This window comes from Belonocnema kinseyi, chromosome 2, assembly GCF_010883055.1.
Source record: "Belonocnema kinseyi isolate 2016_QV_RU_SX_M_011 chromosome 2, B_treatae_v1, whole genome shotgun sequence".
NCBI classification, from domain to species: Eukaryota; Metazoa; Arthropoda; class Insecta; order Hymenoptera; family Cynipidae; genus Belonocnema; species Belonocnema kinseyi.
This window is the reverse complement of record NC_046658.1, coordinates 29,280,461-29,295,995: the sequence shown is the minus strand read 5'-3', so window position 1 is coordinate 29,295,995 and position 15,535 is coordinate 29,280,461. Positions and strand designations below refer to the sequence as shown.

General features: G+C 31.1%; 2 protein-coding genes across 2 annotated transcripts in view; one reads left to right on the top strand and one right to left on the bottom strand.

The window, feature by feature from the left end:
* LOC117166858 (apoptosis-inducing factor 3) overlaps positions 1-1,542 on the top strand; it is a 222,802-nt gene extending 221,260 nt beyond the window's left edge. The window contains exon 8 of the mRNA XM_033351231.1: positions 1,460-1,542. Coding sequence (XP_033207122.1) covers positions 1,460-1,517 — 58 coding nt within the window. The 3' untranslated portion in view covers positions 1,518-1,542. The remainder of the gene's footprint in view (positions 1-1,459) is intronic.
* Positions 1-15,535, bottom strand: part of LOC117166860 — a 74,409-nt gene that overhangs the window by 33,826 nt on the left and 25,048 nt on the right. The window lies entirely within an intron of this gene.

The following is a 15,535-nucleotide window of genomic DNA, read 5'->3' as shown; positions in this document are numbered from 1 at the left end:
GTTTTTTTGAACATGCATTATATTTGAGAATATTTGAAATACTGTGAAAATGTTGCGTGAAAAAATGTAAATTTTGGATTTCATGAAAACTTAAATTTTTCGAAACCCTACACACGAGACGAAAAAGAAATTAAAAGACAAAAGTTGTGGTAAGAATTTGCCCACACAACGGGCACATTTTACTGTTAATGACGTTTGATTAAATCCAAAACTACGCATCCTATCGAAAAGTCTTTGATAACAAATTTCTAGATCTTTATCAAATGCACAATTTTTGTCTATTCATCTTTTATCGTATTTTGCAGTTTAACCGAAAAATGTCATTTTTTATTTTTTTATGCTGTCAAAATTTGAATTTTCAATTTAAGAAAATTCAAAAAGTCGTTAAAAAATCTTGTAGAACATTCAAAAAGAAACATTGTTCTTTTCATGACTTTTTCATATCGTGCATAATTTGGCATAAGATGTTGATTTTCGTGTGTTTTTTGAAATTTTTTAAATGCCATAACTCTGGTAAATTTTGATTTTATCAAAAAAAGTCATTAAGATAAATTATTCGTCTGTTCGAATACTATGAACCTCCGTACATAAAATTTTTGAATTTTGAAAAAAGTAGTCTATAAATTTTGAAAATACGTTAACTTTTTGAATTTTCATCCAAAACGGCTGGCTAACGAACTTGGCCTTTAGTTTCTGACACTCAGATAGTGTGCCAAAGGCCAATCGAATAGATTAATTTTTTCAAAAGTTATCGTGCTCACAGCCTGACATACATACACACATATAGACATATATACATATAGACATATACACATACATACAGACTTTTCCAGTAAAAAGTTAAATTTTCAACCAAATACATAAGCCTCCAAGCAAGAAAAAAGGTTTAACAATGTAGCATAACTTTAAAAAGTTATAAAAAAAATTAATCTTCAACAAAATAGTTAAACTTTCAACCAAAGAGATGAACTTTCAACTAGAAATATAAATCTTGAAAAAGAAATGATTTCTGAACAAATTGATTCAACCTAATCTTTCACACAAAAAGTAGCATTTGTACCCAAGAACGATAATATTTGTACCAAAACAGAGCACTTTTTAAGATAAAAGACCATTTTTTTAAGTTCAAGTTTTATCAAGTAAGTATTTTATTTCATTTCTTAACACAAACTATAAATTTTAAACAAAAATTAAATTCTCTACTGATTAGCTACATTTTTTAACATTTTCAACCAAACAGCTGCATTTATCCAAGAAAGGTGGAATTTCTTCTAAAACAGATTATGATTAATGAAAACACAATATGATTTTTATTTTTGATTATCCAAGAAAGGTGGAATTTCTTCTAAAACAGATTATGATTGATGAAAACACAATATTATTTTTATTTTTGATAGTTTATACTTGAAAGACTTTGTTTTACTTACTTTCTATATACTTTTTTTAAATGCATTCTTAGGTTTCTTTTGAGGATAAACTTCTTCGTGCAATGTTCAGAGTTCAAGGGGTACGGCTAAACCAACACTATCTCGTGCAATTTTTACAAGTGGAACTTTCGAGCATGACGTCTTAAATCAAGCATGGATCCAGAGGTGGATGATCGCCCCGCCCCCCCGAGCTTGCGGAATAAGACGTATAAGGTGTTATGTAAGGTTCACAGTATTTGAAAAAGATTGTTGTTTTTTTAATATTTAATAATGCCATTAAGGAGAGCTCATCAATATCATTTGATAATTTAAAATAAACTGAATCAAGGACTTTTTTTAAGTCCTTAGTATAAGGTTGGCGGCGGAGCCCCCCCCCCCCCAGGGTATCTGTAGATCCGCCGCTGTCTTAAATCACTATCACGTGTGAAAGTGCGTTCGCATTCTATGCACATAAAATTATTTATGTGTATGGATACATTAATCTAACTTGAATGGCATAAAATTTAAAATGATGTAACAATATCGCTTGCACGCAATTCAAAACGATCGCGGTAAGAAGCTTGAATACGAAATTTGCCGATCGCTCCCGAGCGCAAAGTAGTAGTCGGGGTGTAGACGCTTGTCACCTAGTCTAGGGTTCGTCCAGAGACTCTAGAGTTCATCTAGGGGCGTCTAGCATGTTTTTCCTGCAGTCAGATATTGCACAGCCTTGTCTAGGGTTCGTCAAGTAATCATCTAGCGGTGTCTAGTAAGTTTTAACTGCAGCCAGGTATAGCACTAAAGATCAACAGATGTATTGCTCTCTATTGTATTCTAACGCGCGACCTGGTGCTCGTTTTATTTTCAGCATTAAAGGAGTCCCCCCCCCCCCTTACAATTTTTATTTTTATTTTTTAATCGAAGTTTCATTGGTCTGATCTCGAACTGTTTAGAAAGAATTAACAGATTATTTGAATCTATATCTTAACGCTAAATTTGGAACTTTTTATTACTTAAATTTTAATAAAAAGTATGTTGTTGAAAGCATTAGCATGAAGTCTGCTATTTTTTAACATTCGCTAAAATGCTCAGAATGATGGATAATGATCAAATATCGCCAAAGCACTGTATACAAATTATGAGGTCCTGTTTTTTTACGTCTCTGCAAGTGCGCAGATGATATTTTTATGTTTTACGCGATATTGAACATTAAATGTTGAATAGCTCCGAGAATATTTATGTTGCAAAAAAACTTTGTTTCAATATCAGTGCGTCAAAATACATGAGGAGAGACTAAGATAAGAAACTAACTGGACATTTTTGAAATTAAAAAAAAAAGTTTTAGTGGTGCAGGAAAGTTTTTAAAACTCTAAAAATTATTAAGTGTTTGAAATTTTCTCTGTGGTTGTAAAAATCATATATTTTTTTGGTACTATTTTAGGTAGCAAGTAAGTATATAAAATTGGAAATTATGAAAAAAAATCCCTGCTGAATAAAGGAATTAGTTTTTAATTAGGGGAAAAAATAATTTTTTGCATTCGGCTAGATTAACATTTTTTTTAAAGTTACAAAATCTGTTGCCTAAAACTTATTTAGTATTGACAATGATAACTTATTTTGTATTCAAAATGATATTCCTCTACGAAAGAACCCCCAAGTGCCCTACGGCCTAACCAGGTAAAATTTACGTTTCATTTATTTTATGCGTCCCGATTTTAGGGAAATGCGAACATATGAGAACTGAAAATACGAAGAAAAGAGCCATAAAAAAGGGAAGACGGGCCTTTTTTATTAATTGAATTATTAAGAATAGATTTAATGCTGATAATGTAAATATGAGTATTTATAAAAACTTAATAAAATTGAAGTTTTCTTAAGAAAATACAAAAAATTAATTTTTTCAGTCAAATAATTCATTAATCATAGAAAATATTGTTACATAATTCTTTTTTATGTAAATAATAACAAATAAATATATGGCAGCATAAAACAAGGTTCCAAGCTTTAAAAAATATTTTAAAATACAATTATTACATTTTATTGATAATTAAAAAAAATGTTGTGCCTTTTTAAAGCAAAATATTGAAGGGAAAAAATCAATAACATTTTTTAAAAGCTTATTCAGAATGTATTTCATGTTATAAAATAACAATTAACAAATTAACAATTAAACATTTTAAAAATATAATAATTGTAAATGCAAGGAGGAAACAGACCAATATTTTTCATCCAACCACCGTGAGTATCACTTTCAACCTACAGACGTTCTTGCACTCGACTTTTCTTTACAGAATTATTTTTTCTTCTAATTCTGAAGTATTTTATATTCCAAAGAAAAATAAAGTACCAAGCACTTTTTGAAATAGGTAATATTCAAAATACATCGGAAAAAATATTTAACTATATTAGTTCAATAATACCTTGAACTAATACGCTTCGCATAAATTAGAACTCAGTAGGTAAAAAAGTCGAACTGGATCTCTTCATTTAATTTTTAATTTTATCGGTTTGAGTATAGAACCGACGCTATAGCAATACCGAATTACATCGATTAAGTAAGTATTGAAATGGAACAGTTCTTCATGTAGAACTGGCAACGTTCATAAGTTGAATGTGAGCTGTTCTAAAGCATCGAAACAGATACTGTTCCACTTTTTTATCAGGTACGTAACGAAATTTGAATCACAGTGCGTCGATATAGATATACTCGCTATGCCTTGCTCCGTTCGACTCTGCTGGTTCGAATGACGACGAACAGCGAGGATCCAAGGAATCTGTAACTTAAGAGCTTCCCATGAGCATTGCGCTGAGTTGAGGCGCCGGACAATATATGTTGGGAAAAATTAAAGAATAATTATTTAAATATAAAATCTCGCGTGCTCTCAAATTTAAACGTTACAGAGTTTTATATGAAGAACTGCTCCATTTCAATACTTATTTAATCAATGTAATTCGGTATTGCTAGAGCGTCGGTACTATAATCAAACCGATAAAATTACAAATTAAATGAAGAGATCCAGTTCGACTTTTTTACCTACTAAGTTCTAATTTATGCGAAGCGTATTAGTTCAAGGTATTACTGAACTGATATAGTTACATATTTTTTTCGGTGTAGATATCCATTTTTTTCTTTTAGATCAATACAAACTGCGTTTTACAGCGGTTTTTAAAAAGCAGAAAATATTTTTTGACACTCAGGTTATTAAAACAGCTTTGAACTCGAAAGTACTTTATTTTATATTAGCTCTTGAAAGTTTTTCTTTATTCATAATGTGTCCCGTAAGGGTTTACATGACATCCATTCCTTAAAATCTTTGCGCTTATATCTATTTTTTTTCAATCTTATCCTTTCTATATATACAATTATTTAAAACTATTTACATAAGTCTTATATCTAGTTCCTTATCTCTATTTCCTGCGATAGCGCAATTTAGGACTTATTAGCAAACGAGTGAGCGAGCGAACGAAAGCGAGAGTGCAAGCGAGGGAGAGAGAGCATGAGAACGCAAATGCATCTTAGTCTACTTAACTTCTACCTCACCATTACTATCTTTACGTTTCTAATCTAAGCGACTTCCGTTTCCTTTTTCTTTTACTTTTTTATACCTCCATTTGCCTATTTTTTACATGCATTCTTTTATGCTCTCTCATTCGCTCCTCTAGCACCCTCCAACTCATTCATCCATTCTTCTCCTAATCCATCCTCCCCTAGAATCTTAACCACTTCTTTTTCCCAGCACATCCCCTCCCTTACCTCGTTTCCCAATCTGAATCTTGCTCTTCTGGTCCACCTTCTCCCTCCCCATCCCTTTTCTAAATACTTTGGCACTACTTCCTTTTTTATCACCTTATACCATTTATTGTATTTTGATTCCTCAATCATCCCCCATCTTTCTATTAATTGTCTTTCGCTCATCCTTTTTTACAGTTCTTCATTGTTTACTTCAGTCCCGTCTTCTATTTCTCAATCATTAAACAACTCCCTCCTTTCTTCTTCCCATCTCCTTAATTCGATCGTCCTCCACCTCCTCACTTCTACCTCCATCAAACACTTTCTCGTCAACTCCCATCCCTTTCCCTCCCTCAGCTTCGCCTCAAATTTCCATGCCCTCTTCCCCGCTCTAATACTTAACTTATCCCTTTGCGCTTCTTCTCTCACCATGTATCCTGGCGTCCTCCAGTCTGCCCCTAGTGTCCACCTTATATACATTTCTTGTAAACTCTCAATATCTTTCCTCTCTTTCCATCCCCATATCTCTGCTCGATAACCTAATACTGGCCATACCAGCGTATCAAATAACCACATTCTCCTTCTCTAATTTTTTTTAACCTTTTTCCTATTCCCCATATACCTGTTTCATTACCCCTGCTGCTTTTTTTTATCCTTTCTCTTATATGAGTTGTATATCTCCATTCGTTTGCAAGATATATCCCAAATATTTATACTCTTATTTCTTCTAACTTTATTCCCTTCCATCTCCCTGTCCATTCTTTCTTCCTTCCCCCTCCTTTTCTAAACCTCATTACCTTGGTCATTTCTACATTCACATTCAACTTTTTCCCATCTAAGTATTTCTCTAATCCTGTAATTAATCCCGTCATCCCTTCTGCATCCTCTGCCATAAACACTATGCCGTCTGGGTATGCCAGTGTATATATCTTTTCCTTCCCTATCCATACTCCGCCCCAACTTTTTGTCCTCATTTCTTTTTCCAAGTCTGATATTAATAAATTAAACAAAAGTGGGCTCAAAGGACATCCTTGTCTCATACCTTTCACCAACCAGAAACTACCTCCTACTTGCTCTCCTACCTTTACCCTGCTTTTTGTCTCTCTAAAAATTTCTGATACTCTCTTTATTAATCCCTCTCTTATCCCCTTTTTTACGATAACCTTTTCTATTTCGCCTCGGTCTAATGAGTCAAACGCCGCCTTTATATTCACGAAAATTGCTATCATTGCCCCTTTTTCCCTTTTAATTCTCTTATTTACTAGATAGTTCAGAACATAGATGTTGTCCATTACCCCCATTCCTTTTCTAAACCCGGTCTGATTCGGTGACTCGATCTTTTTTTCTTCAACTTTTATCTTCAATCTCTCCGACAAAATAATTACACATACTTTATACAGTGTTGGCATCAACATCACCCCCCTATTACCTTTAACCACCTCTCCTTTTCCTTTCTTTACCATTGGTATAACTACTCATTCTTTCCACAACTCTGGCCACCCCTCTCCTCTCCATACTCTATCACACATTATCCATGCCCATTCCTCTAGTTCCTCCCCTCCATATTTCCATACTTCATTTGGAATCTCATCTATACCAGGTGCCTTTCCGTCCTTGATTATTCCTAAAACCTTAACTATTTCTTCCCTTGATATGTCCTCTTTATCATCTCTTTCTCTACCATATTTTTCTCCCTTTAAAACTTTTCTCTCTACTCCTCCTATCAAATCCAAAAAAATATTTCTTCCATTCTACCATTTCAATATATTGGTTTACTCTTTTTCTTCTTTTTCCTTCTTTGTTTATTACCTTCCATACCTCTTCTTCCGTCCTAGCCTCCTCCGCCTCTTCCTCAAACCTTTTGTTCTCTTCCTCTTTCTTTTGATAACACTACTCAGTGTACTCTTTCTTTTTTCCTATATTCTTTCCCATTACTTTTTTCTTTTCTCCACTTTCTTAATTCCTTTCTGACCTCCTTTTTTTCTCTTTACAGTCCTCATCCCATCCACTTCTACTCCCCCCTTTACTCACTTCATTTTTGTTTGTGCACTCTAATCCTATTTTTTTTCTCCATTTTGATATTTCTAACCTTTTCTCTAAACTGTTCTTTTCCTTCCCTTGACCAATCCCCTTTTCCTACACTTTTTACATTTCCACCCCTTTTATTCACATTGCTCTTGCTTATTTGTCCCTCTAATCATACTATTAAGGGAAAATGATCCGAATCAATATAATCACCTATCTCTAGTTTCTTAATCTTCTCTCTCACCTCATCATCCACCAGCACATAATCAATTACCGTTCCCCTTTCACCTCCTGAGCGTGTATACTCTCCTCTCTTATCTCCTTCTACAATTCCGTTTAAGATAAACCATCCCAACTCCTCCAAGCTCTTCAAATACTTTTTTCCCTCCCCATTTAGTACCTTATCTTTGGATTTTCTTCCTCTCCCTTCTCCCCATTCCCTTCCTCCTCTGTCACATATTCCCGCATTGAAATCCCCACATATTATCAGCCTACTCTCTTCTTTATTTTCTTTAATCATTTCTTTCATCTCCTCTCTTTCTCCTGTATATCACCGTTCACATAAACCCTCACTACCTTCCACTCCTCTCCTCCCATCATTACCTCTTCTACTATCAATCCTTCTTTTTGTTTTTTCTTGTCTTTCTTATCTTTCCCTGTTATACATTCATTGCTTACTCCCATCACCATTCCTCCCATTGCTCTGCCCTTTTTATTCTTCCTCTTTGCATTTTGCACTTGCCATTTGTAACCTCTTGGTAACCCCTTAGTAAGCTCTTTGTGATATAAGTGAAGTTCATTTTTTTTACATATTTTAAATTGCTATTTTAGAAAATCTATTCCACATTTAAAACTGAGTAAACAAAAGTATGATAAAAGAGTTGCGATAAACTAAAAACTGTGCGTTTTATGAACGTTTTCCTATAGCAAAAAATTATTTGTTTGTCATTGATGTTATTAAAGCATTCTTTAAATTGACTTTTCTTTATTACTTATTACTTTTGGATCGCTTTTAGGAGTTTTAAATATTTTAAGACAATAAGTATTGAGTCCTTTGTTAAATAAGTGGAACGTAATTCGTAGTTTCACGTATTTTAAATAATTGCTACAGGCCATGTGACGAGTGGGTCACCTGACCAGATATCTACCTTACCACTACTTTTCTTATTTTCCAACTAAGAAAGGTGGTTCTGGTTTTGGATTTATATAATTAAGAAAAAAAAACATAAAAAATTATTTACATCAAAAAACTTTTTTCATAATTATACAAATTGAGGACCAGACCTACAATTCTTAGTGCTTTTTGTTTAGTATCCCAAATATATAACTCGATATGGTGCTTCGTGTGATTATAAGTTAGGAAATAAAAAAAGCGTCGGCCATGTAGGAATCTGATCACGTGAGCCACTCATCACATGGCCTTAAGTGCTATTTCAGGGATTACTATATAAAACAGTTGAATAAAATTGATAACTGCGCATTTATGGAGGTTTTTATATAGAAGAAAATCGTTTTTTTCATCGAAGTTATCAAAGCATTTTTGCACTTGAAATTTCTTGAGTGTTAAAAACTTTTGAATATTTTATAAATCTTTTAAATATTTGAAGAAAAAAAGTATCGAACCTTTTTTGAAATAACTAAAACTCAATTCTAAAATCTTTCTAAATAAAGAATGGTCTATTAAACCCTCTCAAAATGTTCAATTTGCCTTAGAACTACTCAATTATCATCAGAAAGATTTTTAAAGAAACATTGAGTTTAACAGCTTTTAGTTTGAAAATGGCTGGGGCTCACCATACGACTTGGTACGACGCTGCCTCACAAAACTAGGGCTAGATTTTGACACCGAGATCCAAGTGCTTCGATACCGAAGTCGGTAGAGCGCGCGGTTAGGACACACTAGTTTAGGCAGTTTAGGTTGGGTTCGAATCCTCGGGAGTGCGATTTTTCAAAGCGTTTAAGCGTGCGATTATATGTTTGAGTAACCACGTGTGCAAATTATATAATTTAATAATTTGATAAATGAAGGTTATATGACAATAATTAAAAAAAAAATTTCTTGTTGAGAAATCGTGTTTTAAATTTTCATAAACTATAGCTTAGAATTTAAATTGCTAGTTTAAGAGACTCTTCCTGAGTACAAATTGCGTTAAGTTGAAGCACTACTCTATTGTCCCGATACTACATACTCTTAGATTCTCTTAGCGTTTGTGTCAAATGCGAAATTTATCATACGCCCCAAAATCGGATTTTATGGTCAAAAACCGTTTTTTGGTAATTGTTCATTTTAGCACTTTGCAAGTTTACAAAGCTGAAATCAAAAGTGTTTTAAAGTTATCCTTTTATTTATTCCTTTAACTTTAACGAATATAATGACAATTTTACTGATCAATAATTTGTTGTTGTTAATATAATTAAAGTGAGTTGAATTCCGTGTGTAATAATCTCTTTTTGAATGATTAATTTTCTAGCTATATTTTTAAACGAATAGTTCTGTTTTCAACTAAAAAAGATCATTTTTCAGTAAGTAAATACTTCAACAAAATAGTTGAATTTTCAACCAAAGACGACTTTTTAACTAACATGATGAATCTGCAAGCAAAAAAATAAATTTTTAACAAAGGAAGTCAAATTTTGATTTAAAAAACACAACTTTTCAACCTGCGAGACGAATTTTCTACAAAGAAGTTGAATTTCCAACCCAGAAATATTAATTTTCTTACCAAAAAGACAAATCATCAACAAGATAATTTAATTTCGAAACAAAGAGAAGAATTTCAAATACCAATAATCAAACTTCAACCAAACAAAGATTTTAACAAAGTAGTTCGACTTTTAACCCAGAAGTTTGATTTTCTTACCAAAAAGACGAATTTTCATCATGAAAAAATTTTTCAATCAAGAAAGAAAAAAAAACTACATCCTAATTTTTACAAAAGAGTTAATCTTTAACCAAGCAGTTGCAGTTTAACCAATAAAGAAGACATTTCGATCCAAAAAATTAGCTTTCTACCAATAAATAGGAAGTTCTAACTAAAACAGATCAATTTAAAAAAAAATGGAAAATTATCATATTCAGGTAGAAGTTAAATTAAAATTAAAAAAAAAAAAAAAAAACGAATTTTCCACAAAATATTTTAATATTGAACCGTAGATTTAAACAGTGAAACCAAAAAAAAATTTTAACAAAGTAGGTCATCTTTTACCCAAGCAGTTGAATTTTCCTGGTAAAAAAACATTTTTAGCCAAAAATTGACTAGTTACATTTTTAATTCAAAAAAAAATTAATTTTCAACGAATAATATAATAGTGGATATATGAAACACAAAGGATTACTTCTTCATCAAATTGTTATTTTGCAACCTAATAATAAAATTCTTAACTAAACGTATAATCGTCAGGAGGAAACAACTGACGAAAATTAATATGAATAAAAGGCCAATAACTTATTAACAAAAAAACTATATCAGGGTAATTTTTTAGTATATTATACTCGAATATACTGCAGTAGCTTTAATTTATTGATGCAATATTTTACTTAATTTGGGAAAATCCGGGAGCTAAAATTTGCCCACATTTGCGAACATATTAACTAACATCATGGATTTTTTCATTTCTCGAACAATTGCATTTCTCAAAATTACCCTTAAATAATTGTTCACTCCGGAAATTTTGAAAATAATTATCCTTTTCTTTTTTAATAATATGTTTGATATTACCGGATCCAGACGTTATGCTACTGGCACTTTTTGCTTTCTTATTATTAACTTAAGCTTCAACCAAAACAGACTAATCTGAAAACCAAAAAAATGGATTTCCCTAAAGAGTAGAATTTTTAACCAACAAAGATTTTTCAGTCAATAAAGAAACAAAATCTCTACCATAACTTTTAATTTTCAATCCTAAAAGACGAATTTCCTGCAAACCAGTAAATAGTTTTCAACCCAAAAATTTCATTTTTAAAAACAAAAATATGAATTACCTACCTACTAAAACAATGTGTCTTCTACCACAAAAAATGTATTTTTTAACAAGAAATTATAATAACCAAACAGTTCAATTTGGAAACAAAGAGATTATTTTTTCATCCAAGAAGATTTGTGTGAAACAAAATACATGGATTTTCACAAAACTATTTAAAATTAAAGAATTTAAAGCATGTAACAATTATTAAAAAATTTTAACAAAACTTAGATTTTAGAAGATTCTTAACACAATATTTAGAAGCATTGTAACTATTTTAAAAAGTTTCAAAAGAATACAACAATTTTATCCAAATTACCAGGAAAACTAAAAATTAATTTCTAGTTGAAAAATTATTTTGAAAAATATTAAGATTTTTTTTTAATTTTCAAAATAAAATATGGAATATTTTGAATTTTTTTTTTATTCTGCCACATTTTCAAAAAATTGCATGAGAAATTCAATTTCCAAGTAAATAGCAAAATTGGCAATAGATTCCTGAAAAATTGTTTAATGATTTTGTTTACATTTTAAAGAGTATATTTAAAAATATTTTAGAACAATTTTTTTGTATGACTTAAGTTTTCTAATTGCTTAAGATAATATAATTTTAAATATTTATAATAAAAACTTACTTTATAGATATGACCTACATAAGTTTCTTTCATACTCTTCCAAAAAAATACCCATACGTGAACAATTTCGACCCAAAAGTTGGCTACTTTGTAAATTGTACCTTGAATGAAAAATACTGCAATAGTCTTAGCGTATTAGACGGAAACAAATTTCAAGTACACCGACAGATTCCTCACTAACATATCTCTAGGGATTTTTTCCAATTTGTTTGTAAAAGTTAATTAAAAATACTATTCTAACACATAAAAAGCAGAATGATGAGTCTCCGACTATAAAAATGTATTTTTAAACAAAGCTAAAATTAATCAATTTTTACTTAAATACATACGTTACTTCTTAACCAAAAAGATTAATTTTTAACAAAATACATGAATTTTCACAAAAACATTTTAAAATAAGGAATTTTTTACCAAATAGTTAAATTTTAAAACAAAGAAATTAAACAAATCAGGTAAGTTCAAGATATATTTAGATATATTTAGAAGTTCTGAAAAGATTTGAAAAGATTTGAAAACAATTAAAAACAATTAAAACAGTGTTATTCGTATTGCCTTGTTCATATATGTATTGTTTTATTTTTTTATTTTGTTTTTTACAATTAAAAAAACTACGCTTCCTATCAAAAAAAAATTCGTAAAGAATTTTTAAATCTTTTTTGGTTGAATAAATTTTGGCTACTTATTCTCGTATCTTGTATTGTTGTACTCAAATATCATTTTTCTTTTCAATGTTTTTCAAAAATAAAAGAAAAACTACACATTGCCGGAGGCCCAATACCCGGCATCTGTACTGAGACCGTACTGGCTGGCAATTCTCCGCAGTACTGGCACAGTACTGACAAAAAAAGCCGGTGTGCAAAAATGCCTAAATTAATTTTTAAATTTATAAAAAATCATTACATTGTTTTTAGTACCATCCATTCATGATGCGACTATATATCGCTCGAGTATTATTTATATTTCCAAAAGTGTAAATTTTAAACTTTTTATCTAATTCTATTACCGACTATTTCCATATTCTAAGTATATAACAAAAAAGGTATTTAACAAATACATAATAACTGATTTCAGTATTTTTTCTATAAATGTTCATGGTCCTGCTTAGAATGAACACATATGCTACATTTTTAAAATTTTATTACAAATAAAAAGTCAATGAAAAAATCAGCCTAGGCGCACTCAGCAGACAACAAATATAATTGCCTTGTTCACTATATATACAATGGGGATGTCTCATGAGATAAGATAAACCTACTTATAGAAACTTCAAGCTTTAAATAACGTTATACAAATTAAAAAAGAAAATTAGGTTTCTAATACTTATAAAAAAATGTCTACTTTACGTATATTTCGTTACATTTAAATATATGCGAGGTTACTAAGCTATACAACTGAGCCCCAATGTCAACGCTTTGCCAAAAAAGCAGGAAAAAAGTTTCATCCCCATATCTCATGTGGAACTCATCCCACTCATACCTAACTATATTTTGAAAATTCAATAAAATCAACCCAATTAAAAAATACGCCAGTTTTTGTTGATATGGTTTTCTGTTGATGCCAAAAAAGCAGGAAAAAAGTTTCATCCCCATATCTCATGTGGAACTCACCCCGCTCACCCCTAACTATATTTTGAAAATTTAATAAAATCAACCTAATTAAAAAATACGCCAGGTTTTTGTTGATATGGTTTTCTGTTGATGCCAAAAAAGCAGGAAAAAAGTTTCATCCCCATATCTCATGTGGAACTCACCCCACGCACTCCTAAATATTTCGAAAATTCAAGAAAATAAACCTAATTTAAAAATACGCGAGGTTTTTGCTGATATGGTTTTCTGTTGATGCCAAAAAAGCAGGAAAAAAGTTTTATCTCCACATCTTATGTGGAACTCACCCCACTCACCCCTAAGTATATTTTGAAAATTCGTTAAAATCAACCTAATTAAAAAATACGCCAGGTTTTTGCTGATATAGTTTTCTGTTACTGCCAAAAAAGCACGAAAAAAGTATCATCCCCATAAGTCATGTGAAACTACTTCTAACTCATAATTGGATGCTTACAAAAATTGTTTAAACAATTTATCATTGTTTTCAGAAATTTTTCTTTGAATAGAGATGGAAAGTTGCGGTTTTTTCAAAACTTTTACACTTTTTGTCCAATTTTCAATTAAACTTAGGCGATGAAAAGAAATGATTCTTTTTGAGGTTTGCTTCTTATTTTGTTTGTAACTACAAAGTCAAAGCAAAACTAAATATTTAGGAAAAAGAATATTTCTAACATTACTCTATGAAAAGATTGTTATAAACAATAAAAAATTCTCTAAATAAGAATGTTTCTTAACTTGCATTAACTATTGCATTACTTAGTAAAAAGTGGACAAAAATGTAAGAGTCCAGAGAAAAACGGAACTTTCTAGCATTATTGAAATTGAATATTATTGACAATAATAAATTGTTCAAACAATTACTTTTGTTAACAAACATTAAGTATCACCTAAGTTTAATTGAAAATTGGACAAAAATTGGAAAAGTTTGGAAAAAACCGCAACTTTCTACCTCTATTCTATGAAAAAAATTCTGAAAACAATGATAAATTGTTTAAACAATTTTTTAAGCATCTTGTTATGAGTATGAAGTTGTATTTCATATATTGGCAACTATTTGCATTAAAAAACCTACAAAAATCGTAATTAGCACCCAAAAATACCAAAAATCATTTTTTCAGTTATAGAGTTTCTTCAAGACCCTATAAAACAAATTTATTGTGGTGGAATATTAAAAATAATACTTTATTCGTATTCTATAGCTCATTGTGAAGAGAAATGTTGACTTTCAATACTTCCAGCTAATGTTAAGTCTTTTTCTGTATTTTGTCTTGAGATGAAAATTAACAAAGCTGAAATGGTCAATTTTTTCAATTTATTTGTTTATATATTCTTGCTCAGTGACAAAGAATTAAAAATCCCCAAAAAAATTCTCTTAAAAATTGAATGCTGAACATTTATCAAAAAAACTTTGAAATCGGTTTAAAAATACGACCTGGGGGCGATTATGAAAAGTAAATTCCTATTCTAGACGACTGTGATCGGTAAGAGGGCGTCGGTGGACTCGAATCGAGTGCGCGTGCGGCAATAAAAAACCGCTTATATCTCTTAAACAAAAAAAAAGATTTAGCTTAAATTTGGTCAAAGTTTTCCTTAAATATCAAGGAACAACTTTTCCACTGGAAGTTTTCTGTCCGCGAAACTTCCCTGCAGACTTTTGTCCGTCAAAGTCTGAGGAAACGATTCCTGACAGTAATGATTTGCCATAATTTTTATGTTGCAAATATAAAAATAAATCTACTTTCAAAACATAATTGGCATCAGGAGGGGTTTTCCTATTTGGAGAAAAAAAAAACGAGATCATTTCGTCGAACTATCAATTTGATTTTAAAAAAGTCTTCATAAAAGTTCTGCGGCTCGTCGAGCCGCATATAGTCATGTTTTTTGCGATGTGAATTTCCGAAGTTGGTAATTTTCGGAAATCTTTCAGCGTTTCCGCAAGGCACAGCGCACTGGAAGACCATTAGTCCAATCAACGAATCCGTGAAATGACATTTCTTAGGCTGCGTCAGAAATGGATGCATTTTTGTATAGACCCTATTTTTGGGGTGAGAAACCCGAATCTGAAATATATATTATTAAAATTGAGCGTGTGGATTTCATAACGTCCTTAGCGCTCGGACTTTTGTAGTCCAGTCAACGAATCCGTGAAATCACATTTTTTAGGCTGCATCA